General features: G+C 55.4%; 1 protein-coding gene across 1 annotated transcript; it reads right to left on the minus strand.

The window, feature by feature from the left end:
* Nucleotides 1–798: 798 nt before the first annotated feature.
* TRMT44 (tRNA methyltransferase 44 homolog) lies at nucleotides 799–24,849 on the minus strand. Its single transcript, XM_022554781.2, has 11 exons — nucleotides 24,179–24,849; nucleotides 22,426–22,540; nucleotides 19,309–19,528; nucleotides 17,297–17,365; nucleotides 16,388–16,495; nucleotides 15,092–15,163; nucleotides 11,918–12,024; nucleotides 10,441–10,624; nucleotides 8,141–8,546; nucleotides 5,623–5,739; nucleotides 799–1,141 (listed from the first exon to the last, which is right to left on the minus strand). Exons 1-11 carry the CDS (start codon nucleotides 24,807–24,809, stop codon nucleotides 912–914), a joined length of 2,259 nt encoding a protein of 752 aa, XP_022410489.1. The 5' UTR covers nucleotides 24,810–24,849; the 3' UTR covers nucleotides 799–911.
* Nucleotides 24,850–26,826: the final 1,977 nt, after the last annotated feature.

Raw genomic sequence — 26,826 nt, forward strand, 5'->3', positions numbered from 1 at the left:
CAGGCCAAGCCAAGCACGGCTGGAGCGGCGCCACTGCAGCCACTCAGGCCCTCCAGGAGGTCCTCGCGGGGCCTCACGCAAGGGAGAGGCTGGGCGGGTAGTAGGCAGGCACAGCCCACGTGCCCACCCGGCCAACTCTGCCCATTCCTGAAGGCTGGCCAGGCGCCTGCTGGCCTGTCCTTGACCTCGACCTGGCACCGGGGGCTCCCAGCTGACCAGGGCTTCCCGAGCGCAGGGCCCTATGCCCCGCGGCAGCCCCAGTCCCAGCCATGCTGCACGGAGCGGAAGGGAGTGGGTTCCTTCTCATCACTCACGAATGAACGGAGAATCCCGCACGAGGAACACTCCACAAGGAAAAGGCCGCCGGATACGTTCCACGGAAAATCAAGGGGCGGAACAGCGTCACTGACACGGCCTTTTGTGTGGAGCTACAAACGCAATTTTACATAGAAGCACATCGGGATCTGGGGATTATTTTTGTTTTCCTGGAATGAGAATTAACGGTACCTGTGGGGAGAAGATCTACGGCAGGAGGCGGCGGCCAACCCCGGGGTGGCTAGCGGTTGGCGGGGACGGCCACCCTGCTGGAGAAGGGCCAGTTCAAGCACTTCCTGCACCTCCTGAGCCGCGAGACACCACGAGACTGTCACTCTCTCTTCCTGATGTAAAGATGTTGAACATATTTAGGGGCGACCACATTTAAAACAAACCCAGCACTGGGACGGGGCGGGGGGAGGTGTGAGTGACTGTAGCTTCAGTGGGGCGTGAGCACGTCCCCTGTGAGAAGCTGGAGCAAGGAGGAAGGAAAACGACCTTGAACGCCACCAGGGCAGAAGCGCAGCGCTCGGGGGAGCTGGGAGCTGCCCTCAGGCTCGGCCTCCCCGCCCCAGGCCTCCCGCAGGCGGAGCAGCTCACAGAGGCTGCTTGTTCTTCTTGGTGGTGGCCGGCCGCAGCTCCCCAGGCCCGTGGGCGAACGGGCAGCGGTCAGAAGGCAGAACACAACCGTCAGGGTGATGAGCGAAAAACCAACAGATGCGGGTTTTGAACGTTTCCGAAAACTGCCTCCGTTTTGCTTCTGGTTCCTTTTCCTTCCGAGGCCTCTCTTCCCTCCAGTCGCGGATGCGAACTCGCCCGTTCACAACTGGGGTTGGGAACAAAGAGAAAAGACACAGCCGAGGAGTGAACTGCGAGCTGGGCAGGTGGCCGGGCTCTGTGGGGACAGCTGTCCAGGGCCGGGGTGCGGCCACAGGAGACGCAGCCCCCGCAGGCCCGGCGGCGGGAGGGGGAGAGGCGCGGGGATCCCGGGCCGTGGCCCCTGCCCCCCACCTGCCCGCGGCCTGCAGTCCCACCTACACACACAAGAGCACGAGGGAGGGGCCGAGGGGAGCAAGGACCCGGTGCAGGCGCCTGGGGCTGGGAGCCGTCAGGAGGGGCTGCCGCACACCAGGTGGAGGGCAAGGAGCCGGTGCCTGAGGTCCTGCTGGTGACGGGACCCGGGCGTGGCCACTCGTGGGCACCGGCTCGTGAAACAAGGCTAACGCCGACCACGAGCATGGTCCTGATGCGGGCAGGACGTCTGCGTGGCGGCACTGGCCCTCGAGGGCACGCGTCCGCATCATAAGGAGGGAGCGGAGCGAGCAGGGGAGAGGCCCTGTTCAGGCAGGTGGAGATGAGGGGCAGGCTGCGGGGGCCAGCAGGGTCACAGGCAGAGCCCCCAAACGTAAATGGGAAGTAGGGGTAGGGGCACAGCAGCCCTGTCGGCAGGGGCAGGGCGGGAGGCCCTCACAGAGCAGCAGGGGGCTGAGATGCGGGGGGGGGGGGGGACCTGTGTGGGCGGGGTGGCCGCAGAGCTGGGCGGCGCAGGGGGAGGGCCCGGGGCCGCCCAAACGCCTCCTGAACCAGTCGCCCCAACTCGGCTGAAGCCGCGCTGGGAGCTTCCGCTTGGCCGCTTCCTCCCAAGACGCCAACACCCCCACGTGAGACGGGGCCAGAGCAACCAAACCCGTCCTGCTTTTCCCTGGACTATACAGCCACCTGGAGACGGAAAGTCTCGGAAGAAATAAAGGAAGCTTACTGAACAAATCTGGCTCTCCAGCTTCTAAGGAAAACTTGAAAGTGTGCATTCAAGCTTGAATTTCGCTTTCAAATTGCCTCGTGTTGCAGCAATACGAGACTGTCTGTCTCTGCAGACTGATGCTTATGGAAAACTGTCCCCTGAAACCAGAGGAGGGAACTGCAGAGGTGCCTCTCCGCACGAGGGACACAACGCAGGGATTCACCCTCAGGGGACGGCCGAGAAGCACCTAGAAAGGGCCAGGCCGGCCCTGCTTCCCACGAGGCAGACGCTGAGAGCTCGGCTGTCCTGGCCCGGCAGTTGGGCAAGCAGCCACCGCCTTCCACAGGCGCTCCCACAGCAGCCCCTCCTGGCGCAGCCGCGAACGACACACCCCAGCCGGGGCGGGGTGGCTGGAGCCCCCCAGGCGTGTGCAAAGGAGCCTGGGAGGTGAGACTCCCCCAGACTCCCGCCGTGGGTGCCCCAGAAAGACGAGGAGCCCCTGACGGCCTGGACAGGCTCAAGAGAAGTCCGGGCGAGAGGGTGAGGGGCTCGCTGGGGCCAAAGCCAAGTGCAGACCCTCACCCTCCAGAGGCTGGCCCGTCCACGCTCCCTCAGGGCGGGCTGTCTCGCAGCGGGCCCTCCACCGGCGTACCACGTTTCCGGAGCAATCCCTGCAGGGTCGGGGGAAGGGGACCCAGGCAGGATTTGTAGGGCCTGTGGAGCAGGCACTGGTGATGAGGGGTGGCCCTGCGGGGGGGGGCCAGGCCGGCTGACAGGCCCCCGCCCCCAGTCTGGGCAGGCCCGTGCCCTCTGCCTGCGCCCCTCCAGCCGGCTGGCAGGCCAGACCAGCAGACTTCCCGATTTTAAGTGAATCACAGGCATAAACGTGCTCTACGGAGCTCACTTCTCACCCGACATTTGTGAGCCCACTTCCTCCCCAAAGCGTGAGTCCCTCAGACTCGGTGGACCTACTGTTCGGGCTCCCCCTCGTCCCTGACCACAGACGTCACCTGAGCCACAGTGTCCTGAGGAAGTGGCTGAGGATTCTTCCAGAATCCCGCTAGGGAGGTAAATTTACTGGGACGGTGCGGCACGCTCAGCAGCGCCAGTTCGGGGTCCCTCTCGACCCGGGGGGCCGGCCCAGCCCCCGAGCTCGCCGGAGACCCTGGGCCAGGGACCGACCTCGCTGAGCTGCGTCCGTGTCCTCAAGGCTGAGCGCGGGCGCATGCCCGGCCCACAAGGTGCTCAGGGCAGATGGAACTGAAGCATCTGAAACTCTTTTCACCTCCTCACTCGTGTAAAACTAACCATGTTAGTTTAAAAAAAAATCTCCTGCAGAGATAAGACCCAGCTTTGGTGCTTATTTTTTGTGTGACTGGGTATAGAATGTTTACTGGAGTTCAACCCCCAAGCCTCGTACTCAGAAGCGTTTCCAAAAATAAACGCGCTCAGCGATGCAAACCGCACAGAAAACCAATCGCACACGTGCATATTTACGATGCAGGAGAAAAGAACACTCTTTCATGGAACCAAACAGAAAACCGTGCTGGGAACAGCAGGAAGCAGAGCAGTCCCCTGGGCACAGCGAGTTTCAGTCACGAAAGCTCCACGCGGTGCAGCCCAGCTGGGCGGGGACTCCCAGCCGCAAGGCCCATCCGCCCCCTGCCTCTCAGCCCACCAGTGGGCTGCCCTCCACAGCCCCCAACCCTGGACCCGCCAGCTCCACTGCGGGGCTCACTGCCATAGCAACAGCAGCATTTAGCCGACTGAGGTCAAGCTGAAATGAAAACCAACGTTAGCTCTGGAAAGCCCCCCGAAGGTGCTGCGGGCGAGGACACGCGAGCTCTCAGGTGCACACACAAGGGGTGGGTGGTACAGGTGTGTATGCCTCGGGGTGGTGCACACACGGGCGGTGCGCACGGAGCTCTCAGGTGCACGCGTGGAGGTGGGACCGCAAGGCGGCAGCGCTCACCTCCCGAGGAGGTGCACAGGCCGAGGAGTGGACAGATGTGCTTCTGCATCTCCGTGCGCGGTCCCTCCGCCCACGCCCCCCGTCACGGGGCAACCACCCTGGCGGTAGGAGTACAAAGGTGCGGGGGTAGGGACTGGCGCAGATCCCGGGGCGCGGGACAAGGCCTTCAGGCCCAGTGCTGGCCAGCGCCCTCCGGTCAGACTTCTATTCCGTGCTGCCACAGCGGCCTCCCCACCTCTGCAAAGGCTCCAGCCCAGCAGGGCCCGTCACCCCTCCCCACACAGACCCCCAAGGCACCTGTCCCAAGGGAGTGCCCACCCACCCGCCAGGCGCTGGGGACGGGTGGGGACAGGGAGGCTGTCATCTGGGCGTGCAGCGCCAGCACGGACAGAGGGGCTCAGGCAGGCATGGCCTCCTTGCCTGATGCACTGCTCTCCAGCCGCCTCTCGGGCCGCCTGCACGAGCTCACGGGGCAGCTGGGCCTGCTCCTCCCACCATCACAGCAAGTCAGCGCGCCGCTGCCCGTCACAGAGGCCCAGGTCCCCCTCACGGCCACAGGGGGCTGCAGCCCGCCAGCCCTACCTACCCCGCCCCCGCCCCGTTCAGCAAGGCCCCATCCTGCCACTTCGCACACGCTGCTCCCTCTGCCTGAAGTGTTTTCCTTGTTCACTTCACCAAGTCCCAGCTCAGATGTCATTTCCTAAGCGAAGCCTTCCTGATGCCTGTCTGAGGTGAGGCCAGGCCTCCCTGGGCGAGAATGTCACCTACGACACTAGGGTGATGCAAGAAGACGCCCACTATTTTTAAAGCCACGCACAGAAGTACTTAGGGGTGACTAGCATGTCAGATGGGATGTGCTTTAAAATACTTCCACAAAGACAAAGGGGAAAAAGCTTTAAGAAGCAAACACGACGACTTACGGACCCTCTGGCGGACGTGTACACAGAACTTCTTGAACCCCAGGTGCCCACGTAAACATCTGTGACGTCTCCCCTCCCTGTCAGGCTGCAAACTCCAGGAGGGCAGGGGCGGCGGCGCCCCGCTCTGCAGCGCGCTGCAGCCTGCGCGGAAGAGCACGCAGGCCCCGGGCCCTCCTCCCTCCGCCCACCTGGATCCCAGGGCGCCAGTGTGTGTGGGGAGGGAGTGCAGGCACACGGGCCAGGGTAGGGAGGTCTCCCTCCTCTAGGCCCAGGGCCTGGCTGGGAGCTCAGCCAGAGGCCAAAGCACAGCAAGTACTGAAGCTCCACCCGGAAAAGCTCCCCAGCGACGGGAGGCCCTGCCAGCGTGGGAGGAGGGGGCGCGTCCTGGACGGGGGCGGGGCTGGGCCCAGGCATGCCGGGCAGAGGCTGGCAGCATCAGAGAAGCAGAGGGGTCACCCACATCCTGCCGCGACTTGAGATGCACGTGAGGGGATCTGTCCTCTAGCTCTGAAACTCCTCTCAAATAAGGTTTATTTCATTAAAAAAAAAAAGGGGGGGAAGGCAGGAGAGGGCGGTGGTAGAATCTGCACGAGAGCAACTTCCTGTTGCCTCGGGAAGCGTGGAGCCCGTCCTCAGGCGCTGAGAACCGAGGGAGGCCCGGCCCAACCCCTCACCTTGGAACACCTGCGAGCTGTTCCTCAGCAGCGTCTGCAAGCCCCCGCACTCCCGCTTCAGCTTCTGCAGCGTCTCCCTGTCCAGCTCCCCGGCCACTTCCGCCAAGGACAGGCTCCCTGTTGGAGACAGGGTTTCCCCCACGTGAGAACTTTAGTTAAACTGAATCCACAGCTTGCTGAACTCCACAGGCAGAGCCATCGCACCTGAGATGTCAGGCCGCGCGCGCCGTGTCTGACCCCCGAGCCTCCCAGACACAGCAAGTCAGCCCTGCCGCGTGGCCCAGCCACTGCTCGGGGCGGGGACTGCCATCCCACGCGCCAAGCCCGCCTCGCAGCCACCTGGAACCCCTTCTGAGAGGAGACGGGAAGTCCGCGGGAAAATTAAATCCCGGCCCAGAAGCCTGCCCTCCTCCCCCACCCCCCAGCCTCGAGCCCCACGACGCGGGCTCGCACGTGCAGCTCCGCACCGCTGCCTCTCACCCTTCCACGTGCGCGTGTCCTGAGCCTGCCACCTCCCACCCGGCGTCCCCTCCGCCATGCCTGGCAGAGGGTAGACCCCAGCCTGGGATGAGTGAGGTCCTGGGGACAGACCCGCTCACTGACGTCGCGCAGGGCTCAGACACACTGGGGGTCCCGAGCCTGACGCTGGGGCAGGGGTCACTAAGTCCAGTGACCAAGGGCGGAGCGTGCAGCTGCGAGGCTGAGGGTACCCCCCCGCCCCCGCCGGGGTAGGCTTCTCACGCCGGGCGGGGCAGTGGGAGTACCTCAGACCAGCCCGGCCCTTGGAGACCCACCCGGGGAGGACGGCACCCCGGCTCCCCGACGTTTCCAACAGGCAGGCAGGCCTGAGACCCCATCATCATCGGAGCCACCGCTACCCACCCAAACTGAGCCCAGGTAGAGACCCCATCTTTGCTCACTATCAGGGCGTCCCACCCCAGGCACAGGCCAGAGTTTCCTGGGCACAGTCATTCCCAAAGGACCCCGCAGAGGAAAGGACCATCCTGGGAATTAAAGGTGAGAGTCCATGTTTTCAGAGCCGCCTGCAGGTCCGAGGACCCTGAGCCCTTCGAGGCCCCGCTCCAAGCCCCGAGGAAGCGTCCTCCCTCTCCGCCTTGGCCCGCCTCTGCAGGGCGCAGCGAGGAAGGGGGTGCCGACCCACAGAACTCCCCAGGCACCTGGGCCTTGTCCGCAGTTACGCGGACAGTCAGCCCCCTCCACCAGGGTGGCACTGGCTATGGCCGCCACCGGGTCCCCAGAGAGGCTCTCCCAACCAGATGCTCCCAGGGTCAGGTGATCCCTGGAGGGGATCAAGCTCAAGGGCACTGCCGCATCACACGTACACAAGGGATGGGAGGGGCGTGAGGATGAAGAAAGAGACTCAGCAGAGCGTCATCCACGCCGCGGGGGGAAAAGGACCCACTGCTCACCCCTCCCTGGGCCGGCCCACCCACGGGGCCAGCAGGCAGCATCCCCAACAGGCTGAGGGTGGGGCCTCCATCTCCTCCAGTGACCCCAAAACTCAGAGGGCGAGCGCCTGGCTGCTCAGGAAGCCCTACAGCACCCTCGGGCAGCAGCCCACCAACAAGCTCCTTCCCTCAGCCCATCTGCACACTCCTAATGGCTTGACAGAAATGATGAGGACTCCTTGACATTTAATTAAAAGTGACCACACAGGGACGCCCCTGGTGGTCCAGTGGTTAAGGCTCCGTGCTCCCAGTGCAGGGGGCCCAGGTTTGATCCCCGGTCAGGGAACTAGATCCACATGCATGCCACAACTAAGAGACCACTTGCTGCAACTAAAGATCCCGCACACCCCAAGGAAGATCCTGCAGGTGGGCAACTAAGATCCGGTGCGGCCAAATAAATATTTAAAAAATGACTAAAGGGGGCTTCCCGGGCGGCGCAGTGGTTGAGAGTCCGCCTGCCGATGCAGGGGACACGGGTTCGTGCCCCGGTCCGGGAGGGTCCCGCGTGCCACAGAGTGGCTGGGCCCGTGAGCCGTGGCCGCTGAGCCTGCGCGTCCGGAGCCTGTGCTCCGCATCGGGAGAGGCCACAGCAGTGAGAGGCCCGCGTACCGCCCAGTTTGAAGTTGGCTCTGAGAAGAGAAGAGCCCCTGCCTGGAGCCCAGCCAGTGCCCAGGGCGCCCGTTACCTCCCCGACTCCAGGCCTTCGCGCTCCTGCTCTGACCCAGGGCGCCCGTTACCTCCCCGACTCCAGGCCTTCGCGCTCCTGCTCTGACCCAGGGCGCCCGTTACCTCCCCGACTCCAGGCCTTCGCGCTCCTGCTCTGACCCAGGGTTCCCGTTACCTCCCCGACTCCAGGCCGTCACGCTCCTGCTCTGACCCAGGGTGCCCGTTACCTCCCCGACTCCAGGCCTTCGCGCTCCTGCTCTGACGCAGGGCGCCCGTTACCCCCCCGACTCCAGGCCTTCGCGCTCCTGCTCTGACCCAGGGTGCCCGTTACCTCCCCGACTCCAGGCCTTCGCGCTCCTGCTCTGACCCAGGGTGCCCGTTACCTCCCCGACTCCAGGCCGTCGCGCTCCTGCTCTGAGAGCTTGTCACGTTTGACTGCTTTCCGCCCAACAACAGATTCGCCACTTGCAAAACCACTCGGCCAATAAAATCTCGAGGGAGGGCGGCACAGTTCCTCACGCGCTTGGCTTTTTCTCTGGGGCGAAATCCAGGCAGCCAGAGCCCTTCGGCGGGGGACTCTGGTGCGTGCCCGGCCCCGGCGTCCAGGGCTCCATGACCCTCGGGGCCATCGGCACCACCGGCGGCGGCCCCGGGTGGACGAGGGGCAGGGACCTGGCCAGGTGGGCTCACAGGACTGCCCCGCCTGCTGTTAATGTAGCGGGTTCTCCGCTCATCCACAGAATCTTCTCCAGCGGGCGGGTATGTTCTGGATTTCCCAATGAGACACACCTACACGTGAAAAGAGCACAGGAAGTACTTTAGCAGGTTCCAACAGTATCTTAACGTTCTCCAGGGAACTCTCTTGTTCTGGAGAATAAATTCCACATAAGTCTTCGACACCTATCATGAAAAGAATCCTTATTTTAAAAAGTCAAACCAACCAATGACTTAATATACTATCGGCAAAAGCCCACAGAAAGCTTCATTCCTGACTTCCACAGCGCCTAACAAACACGACAGACCAAGGTCACCTTTACTGAGCCAACCAGCCGCATCCCACTGCACCCCTCTTCCGCCCCACACACAGACCCTGACGGTAACCCTGCAGGGCTCTCAAGGGGCAGCGCTGCCAGAGCGAGGAGAGCACGCGTGCACCTAGCAGAGCACTTGGCATGGCGGGGATGTCCAGTTCACGCTGTCCCCTTCCCCGTTCACATGTCCAGACGAAGGCTGCCCTCAGGAGCCCCGGGGAGAGCCAGGCCCCGTCCGGCGAGGCTGCAGTGGGTACAGCGTCTCTGGACGTCCTCTCCGGGCCTGAACCCGATGAAGGCGAATCTGGTTGCATCAGAGCCACCCCTCACTGCTCTCCAGCTGTGCCACCTGCCAAGTGTGTGATCTCGGGCAGGTGACAACTTCTGTGTGCGTGGAATAAGGCGTGGCACGTAATCAGTCCTCGATTAACAGCTGCTGCGTGTGGACACCCGCACTTGCATCTGACCCCCGAACCTTCCAGTTATAGGAAACCTGAGGTTCGGAGAGATTAAGCAATGCTCCATGGTCTCCAGCAACCAGTAACGGAATAGCAAATGCAAACAGCAAAACTGTAGGATCCTCGTACCTACGTGACCCAAACTCCAGCAAAATTCCATTCCAACCTCAGAAGACTGACTTGCCAAAATAGAGGACATGTAAGAGAATGACGTGAAGGCTCTAGAGGTGAGCCCGAAAGGACGTTTGCAAACGATCTTGAGCAGCGACAGCAATGGTACCTGCAGCCGACAGAGGGGCCCAGCGCAGGCAGGTGAGCCCGAGCGAGGGCCCAGCACCAGCCGGCGCGCTGCTCCTCCCTAGTTGGCAGTGAGGACACAGGCAGGGAGTGTCTGTAATGTGGCCCGAACGCACTGCCAGGAAGTGGCAGAGTCGAGAGTCAAGCGCAAACCTTCGATCCTTTTCACCACCATCACGCGATCAAGCTGAGATCGGGTGACAGGTTTTTGTGTTTAGTTTTTCACAAAAAGCACTGACGTCCACAGAGTCTCATGAAAGAAAGTTAACAGAGATTAATGAAACCAATGTCAATGGTCCCCTGACTCTCTCAGTAGTTCAAGCCCCCTGCGTGGTAAGCAGGTCGGCCCCGACCACCTGGCAGGGTCACAGGCAGTGCAAGGGTCAATTTCTACCTGGAAAAGCTCATTTCAAGCAAATCTGAATTAATAAGCCTTTTAATGAGGAAATGTGAAATCCTTTTGAACTTCTGAAGCCATTTCAGCCAGTAATTTGGGACCCTAAGTCAGAAGTTAGAGCGTTCAGCCCCAGGCAGCACCATGGCCAGAAACCTGTAGAGAAGCCAAGCTGATACCCGCTCTGGGAGGATCCCCGAGGGGCAGTCACAGTTTCTGGAAAAGGGATGAAGACCTGCTGAGGGTTCCTGCAGAGCTGCCACAGGGCGGGAGAAGGAAGTGCCAGAGCGCCTGCAAAGCAGGGGATCTGCAGGCACAGAACAAGCCTCCGGACCCGCCAGTGACGGATGGGGATGCTGGGATCAGCAAGGGCACCTCTGGGACAGTCACACCTGCAACCATCCCAGCGTCGTCTACGGTTCTGTGACAAGGACGGCCCCAAGCTCTCCATCTAAACACCTCGGTGTCGCCCGCCGAGGACAGCCCAGGTGACCAGGACGCACCCTCTTGGTGGAAGGAATCCTAAGACAATCCTCCTCTACGTGGAAGCCACAGGTCGACCCCACCTCGGTGATGAAATCCAGGTACCCTCGGTACTGGGTCTTCTTGCTCTGCCTCCGCTGATACTTCCCAACGAAGTCAAAGAAGCAGCAGGGCAGGACGAAGAAGCGGCAGTTGTAGGAAGACCTTCAAAGACAATCAGCGACACGGAAACCCAAAGTCTTAAAGAGATTCAATAAAGAAAAGTCCTCAGAAAGCCACGCGGCAATAGTGTGCCCGGGCAAAATGCAAACGATGTGCTACTGGCTAATTTTGTTTTTTATATAAAAAGAAGAATTATAGCCTTCCCCAATTTAATTTCTAGAAACAATGCAGCATAGCATCTTTTCAATAAAATACGAATCTAATTACTTTTATTAAAAATATTTTTTTCTATTGCAATTATGATCATCAACTGTAATCTAAAACCTTCTGAAGTGCTTGGAGATTTCAGCTGTTGGACAGGAAATTTCAGAGGTAAGCACAAAAAAGGTTATGATTTGCTCCTTGACCTATATTATTCTAAAACAGTCCAAAAGGATGGCCCTGGAAGGTATTATGCTTAGTGCAATGAAGTCAGACAGAGAAAAGACAAATACTGTACATTATCACTTGTATGCTGAATCTACAAAATAAAACGAATGAAAATAACCAAAACGAAACAGACTCACAGATACAGAGAATGACTTAGTGGTCACCAGTGGGGAGAGGGAAGCGGGGAGGGGCGAGGCAGGGGTAGAGGATTAAGAGGTACAGACTACTATGTATAACATAAATAAGCTCCAGGGATATGTTGTACAGCACAGGGAACACAGGAAACATTTTATGATAACTACAAATAGAGTATGACCAAAAAAATGTTTAATCGCTACGTTGTACTCCTGAAACTATATAATATTGTAAATCAACTGTACCTAAAAGAAAAGGAGGGGGAGGGCATTAAAAAAATAAATAAATAGAACAGTCCAAAAGAACCTGGGATAAAAGAGACTTGGCAATGAAATGTGAAAGGGCGGCAAGGTAACGTGCATCTTAAAGAAGTCTGACCGAGGCAGAGAGCCCAAAATTGAGACAAAACATTTCAGCAGAGGTCTCTACTCTGAAAGACAAACCCTCCTGTTATCAGGAAAAACACATCTTTCAACGCTGGATATAAACACTGTGGAAGTAATCACAACGAAAATATAATGTGAACATGTGAACCACATACATAATTTTATATTTTCTAGTATCCGTATCTTCAATAGCAAAATAAAACAGGTGGAATTTATTTTAAATTTAACCCAATATATCCAGCAGATTATCATCTCATCAATCTGGACCAGCCACGTTTCAAGTACGCGATAGCCACAAGCAGCCAGTGGCTACGGTTCTGGACAGCGAGGTTTAGGCATCAAAACATCCCCAGCCACCACTGTGCTAACACCTCCACCTACTCACCTGGCCGCAATCACAGGTATCCACGGCGTTAGCTCATCGGAATGGTTTCCGATTAACCAATCGACGTCCGGGAAGAGGGTCTTATCATTTGGTGTGATTGCACTTTCCTACAAGACAGACACAGAACAAGACTAAAACATGTAGTAAATAAAACCAGAGCACGGAGGGAAACAACAAACGCAACCACCCCTGCAGAGCCGCAGCTGTTCCCGGCCCGGTCTCAGCCCCTCTGGGCTGCAGGTCTTCATCTGCAAAAGGCAGAAGCTGGGCCAGGAGTGAGGAGGTGTGTGCCCAGCCCGGCCTGCCCGAGGGCACGGCTACTGACAACTTTTAGCATCATCGCTGTGCCGATGAGCCAACAACACTTCTGGATGCTCTTCTTCTTTTGATATTAAAAATAGCCTTTATACATAAACATAAGAGCAGCTAAAGGAGACAGGGGACACGTGAACCACTTTACTTTTGACAGGAGGGACAAGAAACGGCCTGCGGAGGGGTGAGCGGAAAGCTGGGAGGTCTGAGGCTGACTTGACATAGACCCTGATGCACTTACACAACCCGTGGAATGAGCGCATCTATGAAAAGAGAAAATATAGGAAGAATTTGCAGAAGTGCGCACCAGCCTCTGCTATTACACTATTACCTTCTGTGAACGCTCAGACAGCAAGTTTTTACCCACCGAACAGGCATGCTCACCACTGATAGTTTCCGTAGTTAAGCTGGGAACAGCTTGCTTTGAGGATTTAAGAACTTTAAGTGAACACCTTATCCTTTCTGCTAATTAGCAGGCCATCATTAATTATCAAAGTCAACAGTCTCAATGGTGAAGATGTCAGTGAGAACTGGAGACTGTACAGCCGAAACTAACACAACACTGCAAATTAACTATACTTCAATGTAAAACAAAGGGTTAAAAAAAAAAAAACTGGAAAGAGAGACTATATAACCACTCAAAATCCACTAATTTTAGAATTGAAGAATGAACCCCCACGGCAAGTAAGCAGACGTGTTAGTTCTCGGTCAGAACAAATGGGGAAGATGTGATGCTAACCCCCACTTTGAAGGCCACGGGAGTGTTTTGCAAAGCTGACGGATATAAAAATTGAATTTAAATTCATCTTTTTGGTTCTTGAATAAACATATGTGCTTCTATTTTCACATATATTAAAATGCTGAAATACTGAAAATGGTCTATGCGTAATTCGAAAGTAGGCAAACTTTTGATACTATCAAAAACAAACTTTTAATACCATTTATTCTTTCTTCCCACCCATTCTACATTTAAATTTGCCTGCCTCTTTAAATGGTCTATATTTACAAAAACGAATTACGCTTAGTAATTATTACAATCACGTTTACAGTTTTCTTTCCAACAACATGCTAGACAAGAAAGCTCTACCTGTCTACCTGCCAGCCTCCACCCTCACATTTAACACGGGAAGATGCAGGACTCTTCCTCCAGCTCGGCGACCAGAGGTCCAGGTGTAACGAGAAAAAAATGCACAAGAGGTGAGACACAGCACTCCTACTAGCAGGCCTTCACTGAGTGATGGGGTGGGGTTTCCCCCACTCCACAGGGAACCTCGAATAAAGAACCAGAATCTTCTACCTGTTCTCCAAGGGGCACATTGTGCCAGCCAGCTCTTCCGTGGGGTCATGATTTAAACAGAGCCTATTCAACTGCTGTGTGAACTTTTTACCCAAAGAAATTATTTTGCTTTTTCTCCTGGGACACGGGATTTGGGAATCAACCACGTTATTCCCTTAGCTTTGACCATCAGCCTCACCGAAATTCAGAGCCCAATTTTATTACCTGTGTAAGGACACGTGGTCTGTGCATGTAGCTGCAGAGCCTCCCCAGTCCTTCATCTGGTTTACCACCATTCCTCAAACCTGAGACTTTTTTAAATGTTCTAATTTATTGTAATGTATGAATATACAAGCAAATGTAAACTCTTGTAGCATAAAACAAAGTATAAATATATAATGAGAAACTGAGCAAATAAAAAGCTGTCGGGCAGCTGCAACGAACCTCCCTTCCTCCAATGTTTTTACATTTTGCAATAATATTCTCAACTTTAATAGAAAGGCAAAGAGAAAATATCTAAATAAGTCTTGAAACTTTCGTTTTCTTTTCACAGATGAAATGATATACCCGAGACCTGCTTGGAAGCCACGGCTGGCCTGACGCTGTGGTCGGGGAGGGGGAGGGGTGAGACAAAAGAATCGCTGAGGCGGCCGATGAGTTGCTGGGGTTTGGCACGCGGGCATCTCTCCACTTCGGTATATTCCTGACATTCTCCACGACGAAAAGCAAATGCCCTTTTCATTTCTCCAGTCAGCATCCTGCCCTCGGGCGGATGAGACGTCGCGTCCCAGTCACCCCCGCGCGTCTTCGCTCGGGGACAGGGTCTAGAGGCGATGCGGGCAGCTGGACAGCAGAGGCCCCATGGCGCCCCGGGGCCAAGGGTGCAGCCCCACCGCCACGCTCCCCCGCCGGCTTCGAGGCCTGGGCTCTTAGAGACCGACGCCGGGAAACGCTAGAGCCCTGACCTGCCGCGGGGCGCTGCGGAGGAGAACCCCCTCTCTGACGGCTCAGAGCTGCTCTGGACCACGGCGGGGCGGGCGGGGCCCCTGCAGCCCCGCGGTCGCGGCTGAGGCTAGGCGTGCTGTCCGCCCCCGCTGGACGGCCACTCCACTGCGCCCCCCTCCTCCGACTCCTCGCCGTCTGGCTGGAGGCCACTCCTGGCCACGCTGCTCACAGAGTGGGACCGCCCATGGTGCCCCCGCCCCGGCCCAGTCCTGGCAGGGTGGGCACCCACTGCCTAGCGGAAGTCTGAACATGCGGCCTGTCCCAGGCACCAGAGGAGATGCAGAGGAGGGGTCGTCCTCCGCCCCCGCCACCCAGGCAGCCAATAGCCCCCTCGGGCACCCACAGGAGATGCAAAGGGCCTGCGGCAGACCCGCGGGAGGGGACACGCCTCCGGCTCTGGCATCCCTCCTTCGGTTTAACCAGAAGGCTGTGGAGGTCTAAAGCTTCATCCGCTTCTACAGTCTCAGGGCACTGAGACGAATGTGGACTGCTGTGGTTATGAGCATCTCTGACTGGCCCGCACACAGAGACACCCCTTCAAATAACCGCGCTGAGGTCAGGGGCAGGGACAGCGCCAGTACCTCTAAGTGCGTCTCTGGTCCGTACATGTCCCAAACCTTTCGTCTTCGGACATCAATCCCTCTGCCTGGATGCTGAAACGAGGAATTTCAGGAATCAAAGGTCCAGGTCAGTACACCACAGTAAATGAGCGAGAACAGATCAAACCCTGCAGGCGTCACCCCCTGCGTTAAGTGCAGGAGACCCTCAGCTCCTTGGCTGCTGAGAACAGACACTCGCGTCCTGCGGGCACAGACAGAACCGGTGCTGCCGAGCCTCGTGAAGGGGCACAGAGCCAAGGCGTGCGAACACCGCCACGGCCACGCGCAGCCCCGGGAAGTACGCCTGCCCGGAAAGGGAGCCGGCTCCTCTGAGCTGGTCAAGTTCAGCTCTCGGGCTCACCTTCTCTTCCAGCCCCCAGACGAGCCTCGTCCTCAGGGTCGTTCTCATCCAGCGCACCCTGACCACACGCAGCTCCCCCGGGGCCCCACCCCCATGTCTCCACCCACTGGCTCCTAGTCACCACCAGAGGCGCTAACACCCCACAGACAACCTGTTCACAGGGGTCACAACTGCAGCCTCACTCTTTTACAAAGCACCTCAGAAAGCCCCGTCTAACAACCCCATTCCAAAGTCCCACAGGTGAGGACAAATGTGTCTGTCCATAAGGCAGGATGCTACGGTCACAAGAAAACCAGCCTTCGGGTCACCACGACTGGGCTTCAATCCCCACTGTCACTCTCAAGCACGAAGCTCACTGGGCCAGCACCCAGTGCACTGGCCTCGCCGGACGCCGCGAGACGCCGGGGGAGAGCTGACGCCTGCGAGTCCTGAACTGCTCCCAGGGCCGGGGCTGTTCTCAGCTCTCAATGCCTCTGCTTCACAATCCAGAAAATGGGTGCAAGACTGACTATCACAGTTTTACATGTGTATGTGTATCAATACAATACATGGGTGCCTGACTATCCTCTGAGCTAGAATCTAAACTTCTCTAGGGCAGAACCCACCTTATCCTTTATTCCCCTCTCTGGGCCTTGAAATGGTGGGTTTTCCAAAGAAAATACTGACAACAAAAGCATCAGAGCTGCTGAAAGCGTGCTGTTCCGCAGGCCGAGTGTCTGAGAACCCTCTTCTAGTCTAACGAGACCGCTGTCTTTGGTCCTGTTTACAAGCTGCCCACTCCACAGAGTTCGCAACCAGCCACTGTGCCGACAGCCAGGCCACCTCTGAATCCCGATCGGACCAGCAGAGAAAGACCTTGTGCTGGGCCTGAAGACGCTCTAGTGAAGGTACAAGAAACGGCCCCAAGCATGCTTTACCCCTTCTCTGCTCAGGATGTGGACCAGGAGGCCGTTCCCACAACCGAGGTCGACAAAGCACTGCCTGGCTGTCTCTCCCCGCTCAGCTCTCTCTTCTTCCCATAGAATCTAAGCAAACAGAAAAGAAAAAAACCAAAGTCAGTTTGTGATTCACTTCACCCCAGAGTAATTCAGACACAACCCCACCTGGAACTGCAGATCCTCTCCCACAACAGGAGGAGCGGCCTCCTCCGAGGCCCTGGGCCTCCGCGCGTGTGATGCCCGGGTGAGCAGAGCGAGGCGGGATCCGCCCACGGCCCTGGCCGGAGGCTGCGCGGGCGTCAAAGCCTTCTTCTTCCACCCAGAGTCCACGTTCACGTGGTCATCTCTGGGCAAGAGCTGTACAGATTACTGTCAGTTCCTTCAGGCGTTCTCTCAATTCTTCAAGTGTTGTATACTTTGAGAAGCAATGTTATTTCGAAGACTAAGAGAATTACGGCTGAAAGGCAATTGCAAGGTATCTCCTCTAAACATCTCATAGATGAGAAAATCAAGACTACGAAGTTAAAGGCCTGCCCAGATCCAGGTGGTCAGCAAGGCAGCCGAGAAGGTCTAGAACTGGAAACACCGAACGCGAGGACTGCTAGGTAGGCATGTGCGTATCAGATAGGCCCTGACGGCAGCTCCCAAACGCAGCCAGCATCTCCGTGTTCCGTGCTGACTACTAATTGGGAAGGCACTGCTTCAGTTCAATTCCTGAGGTTACATTTCACAATTCAGACTCATTCTACATTCATGCAAAAGCACCATGCAAAGTTAAAAAAAAAAATCACTTGTGTAACCAACCCTGGCCAACAGAACTGTAGAAGTCCTGAGCTACCCGGAGCAACCTCCCGCCCTTCCACCTAAACCCAGCCCGCACAGCCTTACCAGCAGGTAGGCAGCAAGAGCCACGTCTTCATGCACGAACTTCTCAGGGTCAGTTACTTCAGGCCACACCTACAACATTTTCAAGGGCATGTGTTAAGTTTTCACCGCATCTGTGTGTAACAGGACACATCAAGACCAATGGAGTCGGAAGCAAGACTGTGGAGTAAAGACATTGTCTGTAAGACATTTAGGTGGGGCCGCTGGGCATCAGAGGAAAATGCTGAGCTATGCTACCCTCGTCACTTATCTAGACAAGTATGACAGACAAGGAAATGAGGGGCGGGGGGGTCGAGGAAGCAAAGGCGCAGGGGTCAGGAGGTCAGTGCTGCACCCTCTGGTCTGTCAGTGAGTTGCCGTCACTTGTCAGGAGTGTCACTCAGCTGTTTGTCCCCATCTCCCGATCTGTAGAGTGGGGATTGACTCTGCCTTAATTACCATGCAGGATGACCAGCAGGTACTGTGAAACTAGAAAATACTGGCTGTGCAAGTGTGAGGCCTTGTTATTAACATCAGTAACGTGCAGAACGGGAGTTTGGCAGATGAGAAAAAAACTGATGGCCAATACTAAACGTTCAGATTTCTGTTTCCAGTCTAGTGGATTAGAGAGTTTGGACGAACCATCTCGCCAAGGACAATTTTAAAAGCTGGAAGAATAAAGAAGTCCCTTCTTAAAGGTACTAAACAGCAAGATAATGAAGAAGCGCTAGGCCAGGACCTGGGGGAGAAGGCGAGGCCAGCCGAGGTCAGCCAGCCCCAGCAGGAACGCCTGAGACTCTGGGGGATGCTCTGCTACACAGCAAGAGGGGACTGATACAAAAATACGTGGCAACGATGAACTGTGGTTACTTCTAGGAGAAGGGAGGGAGATACGAACAGGAAGAGTACAAAGTAGGTTCAACTCTGTTAGCACAGGCGCCTCGGAGATACTGCGGGTTCAGTTCCAGACACCCCAACAAAGTAAATATTGCAGTAAGGCGAGTCACGCAGATTTTTTGGTCTTCCAGTGCATATAAAAGCTCCGTTTACCCTACAGAGTAGTCTATCAAGTGTGCAATAGCGCTGCGTCTAAAAAAACAACGGACGTACTTTAATTAAAAAATACTTTATTGCTGGGAATTCCCTGGCAGTCCAGTGGTTAAGACTCAGCACTTTCACAGCAGAGAGCGTGGATTCAATCCCTGGTTGGGGACTTAAGATCCCATAAGCTGCCTGGTGCAGCCAAAAAATAAAATACTTGATTGCTAAAAAATGCCAACCATCATCTGAGCCTTCAGTGAGCTATAGTAGTAACATCAAAGGTCACTGATCACAGGTCACCGTGACAAATATAATAATAATGAAAAAGCTTGAAATATTGTGCAAATTACCAAACTGTGACACAGAGATACGAAGTGAGCAAACGCTGTTGGAAAACGGCGCCAACAGACCTACTCCGTGCAGGGCCGTTACAAACCTTCAATTCGTAAAAACTACAATATTTGCAAAGCACAATAAATGGAGATATGCTTGTGATACTTTATTTCTTAAGCTGGGTGTGAATACACAGATGTTTGTGGTTACCTTCTTTTTACATCTTCAAGTTAAGGACATTTTACAAAATTGGTCTCCTTTTTGGAAGTATATGCTTTTGTACTTTAATTTTTCATATATTTTCTTCCAATACCTTTATGTTTATACTAAAGAATTATGGTAACTTAGTATTTAAATATTCAATTATTTTAAATTAAATTATTCTCCTTTTGTTCTCTTGAAAAAAAAAAGTAACGTGCCAAAACAAAACAAAACACAAAAACCAAATCCTTTTCCACAGCGTAACTGCCAATGTTTTTATGGTCTGCATCCCTAACTATGTCAAAGTCCAGGCTGCGATGTGGGGCCTTAGGTGGGTATATTTTAACTTAATGTCTGCATTTGTAGCACACAGGCGAAACAACGTCACCTGAAGCAGCTTGGTGCATCACCTCGTGTCAGTGGGGGTGGGGGAAGTCACAGACGTCTCTGTCCAGAATTACCTTGGCCATGTCTTTATACTTCTCTTTAAGCGCCTGGTGAACCCTGCTGTACTTCATGATGGAAATGAGGGACAGGGTGCTTTTGAACCCACTCTGCCTGCTCTCCACACACCACCTGGCCAATCTGGCCAGCAGCTCTTCTCCAAGCCAGGTGGGTTTGGGATACACAATGCCATCTGAATGCCATCTTTCTGGACAGAAAATTAAAACAGATATGAACCTTTGAAAATAAGAGAAATATGAGTAAGCAGAGCTGGTTTCAATTCTTATTTTCTAATTACACATTTCTTTGCCAAAAGAAGAGAGAAACTAAGACAGCTACGATGACAAAATATGGTACCCCAAACACAAGACAATCTGGAACTAGTTACAGAATTCTCATCCTACAGAGAAAAACACATTTAAAAAGCAGAAAGAGTTCCTCCTCTCTTGCAAACGTTGTTAAAATGCATTTACACATCTTACGAAGCCCATCAGCCCAACGACAAAGTTCCTCTCACCTCCCACTTCGTGCACCAATTAGCTAGATGCTAAAACGTTTATGGATTTAACTTTTCTAGGTTTTATACATTTCACATGTGCTACCCAGAGGTAGAACGCTGGTCCACTGAGTACTTCCCATCCAGAAAGCTGAGCGCTAGGTCACCAAGCTGAGGACACATACACAGTCCCTGTGGCTCACAGTCCTTCTAGGTCACCGTGTGTCCTCTGCCACCAAAATGCAGAGGCCGCGGCCCTGTCTGTTCTGTTCGCCGCTCGACCCCGGCCCCAGCAGTGCCTGATCACGGCGGGCGCTCGCTGTCTGGGCGCTGAGTAAACGTGCAACCCGCGGGCCCAGGTCACGACAACGCATCCACCGAGGCTGCGGCCCAGGCAGTGCGATGAAGGGGGGAAGCATCAAGTTTGCTGGCGCACAGAAAAGGAGGTGGCGTCCAGAAGCACAGGCGGCTGGGTGAGGGGGCAGAGCTGGAGGCAGGCGCGGGCCAGGGGCAGGGGCAAGGGGTCGCCGGTCTGGTGAGAGTTACGACTGTCAGGCTTTTGCCACCAGGCGCATCAAAGGGACACAGCTCACTCCCATAAGTAACAGGTGCCAAGTGTCCACTGAGAAACACGCCCCAAGACGCTCACCTTTCCCGTCCCTCCCCTTCGGAAGCTATCCTGCTGGGGCTGATGGCCTCGGGCCTTTCCTCTGCTCTTCTTGGGCCCCACGCTATTTCCCAGGTGTCACCGGGGTCATCACGGCTACCCCCTCACCCGCTCAGGCCCCAGGGGCCTCTCCCGCCCACCCTGGTACGATGGGCACAGCGCTGCCCTTGCCAATGAAGGGACCGGGAATAGAGGCCTGAGCCACCTCTTCTCTGCCCGGCACCCAGCACCACCTGGCATTAGAGCGTTCATCTGTCTCTCCCAGGCCTTGCTGACCCCCAGGTGCCCAGCACACGCACACGGTGGGCACACTGAAGTCCTGCTGAAGCCAAGCACAGACCAGGAGTGACGCATCCCACGGTGGCAGCCACCAAACGTCCATTTAACTCGTGTTCTGCTGAGAAGGCCCCATACCTGGCCCCACGGTGTGGCCAGTTCCCAACGCAATGCAGGTGACGGCTGCCCGGCAGGGCAACGACAGGAGATGTCAGCCGGGAAAGATGGGGAGTAGCCACCCGGGCACTCGGAAGCTCATGGAGCACAGGGGCTGGGATTCCACCACATCAACCACACTGAGCGCCTGCCGCGGCCGGACTCGGGCCGGGCTTCCCCAACCAGGCGAGGGGACAGCAGCCTCCAGCGCTCACCCTGCAGCTCCGCCATCGGCAACCCCTGGGTGACCCACACGGGCACACCTGGCTTTCCCACGGGGTCTGCCCTCACTCTCCAGGGGAGAGGAAAGGGCCTCGGGGCAAGGCCCCTTGGGGAGCATTTAACAACCGGCAAGAGGCTTCACCCCGGCCGACCCTGAGTACCCCACCCAGCGTGTAAGCCTACAACAGGTCCCTGGGAAGCCCGGCCCAGCCCCCTCCTGGGGGGCTCAAAAATGATTAAATCCGTTTCAGAGATGAGAAGACTGAGGGCCACAGAGGCAACGTACCCAAGCTCAATGCTGGTGGGGAAACGCAGGTCTATGTGACTCCAAAACCAAGCTCTTCCCAATGTACCCCTCAGCTCTCTATGAAACCACGTGCAAAGCCCATGCCCAAGGCTGTCTTGAAAGAATAGACGCACGTGGCTCTCAGGAAAACACCAGCAGAAGAACAGCAAGTGATTTAACCTTCCTCTGACTTTTTCATTTAAAAAATAGCAAATGGAAGTCAGTCAAATCTCACACTGTCCAGGCAGGCCCAAACACCACGTGGAATTAAGGGAACGGATGAAACTGCTGCTTTTATGATAAACGTCACAGCACACCCCTACGTCTAAGACCACGTGAGCCTCAGTGGACAATCAAAAAGAAGGTTCCACTTACCACCCGTTACCAAGGTGTAAGAAATAACAAAATGACGAATGGACTGTGATCATTTGAATTCGGTGCTAGAACCAGGTGCTGCTAACCATCAAGCCTACACAGAATGTACGGGCCCTCCAGCCAGGCTATGACCACCCAGGTGCCAACAGGAACAAGGACGCCTCAGGGAAATGCCAACTAGAAAGCATATTCCCACAAGCCCGAACTGCCTGAGGGAGAGTCCCTGCTGCTCCTTGGTGACCGGAATCTTACAGCTGCCTAAAGAAATCACTGACTGGGGACTTCCCTGGGGGCGCAGTGGTTAAGAATCCGCCTGCCAATGCAGGGGACACAGATTCGAGCCCTGGTCCAGAAGATCCCACATGCCACAGAGCAACTAAGCCCATGCGCCACAACTAGGGAGCCAGCGCTCTAGAGCCCGCGAGCCACAGCTACTGAAGCCCGTGCGCCTAGAGCCCGTGCTCTGCGATAAAAGATGCCACCGCAATGAGAAGCCTGTGCACCACAACGAAGAGTAGCCCCCGCTCGCCGCAACTAGAGGAAGCCCGCACACAGCAACCAAGACCCGATGCAGCCCCCCCAAAATAATTAATTTTAAAAAATCATTGATTTAAAGCATCAATCACTGAGAGAAGACTAAGTTATTCGGTCCTTACCATTCTCCTTCGCTCTGACTGAGCTGAATTTGATACACGTTGCTCGTCTTAACCTTTAAATTCCCTTCACTGTTTTCTTCCAAAGGTAAAAAAATTACGGTTCCATTGAGGACATCTGGGGGAAAAAAGATAGGGATAATCGATTAAAGTGCTTAGTTCAGAGTCTCATCAAAAGCGGTCTTAAAAAAAACAGTACTGAATCCACCGTGCCTTCAACCCCCAAGGCTTTTCCCCACTCGATTTACATCAGCGAATGTCCTGGCCACGGCCCATCCCCAAGCCTGCACCGCGCCGAGCTAAGCGTAGTCCTGAAAGGGCCCCCCCCTGTGGAGGAGCGATGCTCACCAAGAGGAAGAGGACAGGCTTAGCCCGCCCTGCTCTTCTGTGAAGCCCATGTGAGAATGCAGACATCCACGTTTGAAGGCCTCGTGGGCACTGATGCGCTCATCCCCTCAGGTCAGGAGAGGTGAAGTTTAAAAGGTGATAAAAGCTGGAAGGGCTCCTAAACTAGTCTGGGCAGCAGGGTCAGAGAGGGCCTCCTGGAGGAGGGGACACCTGCGAAGAGTCTCACAGGGGCACAGAGGCCCGCAGTGCTGGGGGGCGGGGAGGGGGTACGCACCCACCAGTAATTCAGCAGCGTGGCTTGTGGTGGACAGAACAGCCTCCAGAGACACCCTGATACCCAGAACCTGTGACCACACGGAGTTGTTTCATGGCAAAAAGGGACTCTACAGATGTGAAGAGGGTTATGGACCTCGGAAGAGAGAGAGGGTATCCTGGATTACACAGGTGGGCCCCGTCTAGCCACGTGAGCCCTGAAAAGCTGAGAACCGTCTCCAGCTAGAGGCAGAAAAGATGCAGCAGCAGGGGAAGTCATGAGGCTCTGAGCATGAGTCAAATTCGGCACGGGTGCGGCTCTGAGATGTAGGGAGGCCTCCACGAGCTGCCCCAGGAGCTGGCCTTTTCCCTTATCCCTTTACCACTCATGGTCCAGCGCTCCTTCACCATCTTCCCCAAGTCTTCCAGACACCACCCCAATTCACAACCCCACCCTCTGTACTAAGGAGTCACATTTCTACGTGCCCCCCCAAAAACAATGAAAAATCTACAACCTCCCTGGGGCATGGCAAGGAAACTGGCAGACTAAGTGCCTTTAGTGCCTTTTCACTTACTGGCTGGTTTTTAATCTAACTGCAGCCTCTGCGAGAGATTCTCCTCGGGACCAAACTCTAGGCAGGCTCCTCTGAGGCCTGTCTCAATTAGGGTTCAACCTTGGCCTATGAAGACCTGAACAAACATTGTCACAGCTCCCAACAGCTCAAGGCCACAGCCCTAGCATGACCCTAGGCCCCCTTAAAGTGCCCATCTGAAAAAACTCAAGGTTGAGAGAAGAACAGACTGTTCCAGCCCACACCTGAACAAGAGCCCCTGGGACCGCCTCTGTGGGAGGGGAGGTCCTAACATCCACATGCACCAGTTAGCAAACCCAGATGGTGTCACAGGGACCGATCCCCCACCTTTCCTGCTTCTGGTTAATTTTTCACCTCCCGGGCTCTACCGCTCCATCCTCTTCCTTCATTCTCCCTGTAAGAAGCCCAGTCACCTCTGCACAAATCGCAGTGGAGTTCAGTTCACGCTGGACTCTTCTCCCTACTGTGACAGTGCATTACCAATTAAAACCTATCCTTGCCACTTTCACTAGTGTCCGGCTCTATGTATCTTTGACACCTGCCACTATCAGAAATACTCTTACCTTGCACGACTATTTCTCTCCTCGGAGCACAAAAGTGTGTGTTCATTTTTGGGATGACGGTTCTGAGAATCACGTCGAGCTCGTGCTGAGCCTCTAGCTGCGATTCTGCCCCGGAGCGGGTGAAGAAGGCTAGCATCTCTCGATTGCCGCTGGCGAGGCTCCGGGAGAAATCGTCCCAGAGAGAATCCAGGTCCGGGGCGGGGAAGTCGCCCTCCCCGGCTCCAGCCTTGCCGGGCTGCCCAGGGGCCCCAGAGAGCAGAGGCGCTTTGGCTGCTTCCCGCTGGTCCTCCCCTTGCTGGCGCCGGCCCTGGTTCTCCTGGGGGCCCTGCTCGGGGACTGCGCCCGGCCGAGGGCCCGGCCCCCCCTCGGGGAAACACTGGCCGTGTCCCGGCCCCTCCTTGGGCCCGCATCCCGCCGGGGCCCGCTCCTCCGGCTCGGGGCCTGAGCTCGGCCGGGGGCCGGAATGCTCGACCCGGGGCAAGCAGGCGCTCCGCCGGGCCTCTAAGCGAACGCCACACAGCCGCTTGTTGGCCACCTGCGGCCTCTCCACCCACACGGCCACCGCCGCCCAGAAGCCCCCAGGGAGCAGCGAATCCGGGTCGCGAACAGCAACCCTTCCCACCTCCGCCATGTTCTGTCTCCGCCAGAGCCTCGGCGGCGCGCCGGGATGACGCACATTACGGCGCGGCGTGTTTGCGTCATGGGGGCGGGACGCCGCGGCCGGAAGTGAAGGGGAAGAAGACGGACCCACTTCCTTTCCTGCTTTGGGTTCTTTATCGTTATTCGGCTGGGGAGTTCGGGGCCGAGGAATTTTTTTTTTAATTTTATTTTGTTTTATACAGCAGGTTCGTATTAGTTATCCATTTTTTACATATTAGTGTATACATGTCAATCCCAATCTCCCAATTCATCACACCACCAGCTCCACGCCCCGGCGCTTTCTCCCCTTGGTGTCCGGACATACGTTTGTTCTCTACATCTGTGTCTCTATTTCTGCCCTGCAAACCGGTTCATCTGTACCATTTTTCTAGGTTCCACATATATGCGTTAATATACGATATTTGTTTTTCTCTTTCTGACTTACTTCACTCTGGGGGCTGAGGAATTTAACCTTTGCTTTATTCTCCGGGGAAACATCCAAGGGTGTCGGTGCCGGATAGTAACATGACCAGAGCTGAGTTTTGGAGAATTCTGGAGGTGGTGTATTTATGGAATCATAAAGGTCAATCCTGCATCCGACGTCTGATTGTCTCCGTATTGTTACCGATCAAAGTCATGGAGCCTACGTTTGTGAATGTTCAGGGTTGTCCTCTAATGAAAGCTCGCGCGTCTCCGTTTTTACTCTGGCGTGCTTTCTCGTGTGGGAGAGTTGCAGCTGGTGCGTTTCTGCGTCTGACCGCTGCCCTGGGGTGTTTGTTAGGACAGGTGAACGTCAGCTGTCGCGTGTTCCCAGGAGGAGCAGAGAAGGGCGGGTACTGCGGGTTTAGGCCAACGTCAACTGCACAGTCTGCAGAATCTAGTGATATCCCGAAAACCTCAAAGATTCTTCATTCTTTTTGTACATTATAGTCCCTCAGTTGGGATTTTCCCTAAAGGGTCTCTGTCAGAGTCAAGGAGTGAAAACTAACTCAGATCATGTGATTTATCAGAGAGAAGAGCAAAAACCAAATGTCTGTTGAATTACGTAAAAGATAAATGAATGCTAAACCTCATAGTCTTTGACCATGGAGTTGATTTTCATGCTGTCTGTATTGCTTTCCCAGGGCTGCCATAAAAAATTACCACAAACTGGATGGTTTAAAACAACGGAAGTTTATTCTCTCACAGATCTGAAAGCTCGGAGGGGAAATCTATTTCTTGCCTCTCAACTTCTGGGGGTCGCCAGCAATTTTAAGTGTTCCTGGGCTTGTGGCCACTAACTCTAATCGCTGCCTCTATGGTCATGTGGGCTTCTTGTGTTTCTCTGCGTCTCTTCTCCTGCAAAGACCCTATTTCCAAAGAAGGTCACAGGTACGGTGGGTTAGGACTTCGGCATGTCTTTGGGGGGGAGACATAATTCAACCTCCGCCGCTATCCAAAGATGTTTAGCCAGGTGGGATAGCCAAAAGATTAATAATTACAAACCTTATTAGTTGCTAACATGTGGAGGGACCTGGGCTAAGTATTGAGGATGCAGGGCGAAGGAAGTTCCTGCCCTTGAGGAACCTTCAGGCCGACAGAGGAGGCAGACAGGTAAGACAATGATCAAGGAATATGAAAAGTGCAACAGTCAAGATATACGGGGTGCAGAGGCTGCAGAAGGAGGGAAGTTTTTTTTTACACTATAAGGCTCCTCTGGGACTTTCCTGGTGGCGCAGGAAATCCGCCTGCCAATGCAGGGGACATGGGTTCAATCCCTGGCCGGGGACGATCCCACATGCCGCAGAGCAACTAAGCCACAGCTACTGAAGCCCGCACACCTAGAGCCCATGCTCCGCGACAAGAGAAGCCACTGCAATGAGAAGCCCACACCTCAACAAAGAGTAGCCCCCGCTCGCCGCAACTAGAGAAAGCCTGCGTGCGGCAACAAAGACCCAACGCGGCCAAAAATAAATTAATTAAATAAAAAGTAAAAATAAAAGCCCTTGCCTGCTGATTGGCAGTGGGTA

The sequence above is a fragment of the Delphinapterus leucas genome, chromosome 5, assembly GCF_059928025.1.
Source record: "Delphinapterus leucas isolate spDelLeu-1000000601 "Yukka" chromosome 5, BTC_Dleu_Yukka2, whole genome shotgun sequence".
Lineage (NCBI taxonomy): Eukaryota > Metazoa > Chordata > Mammalia > Artiodactyla > Monodontidae > Delphinapterus > Delphinapterus leucas.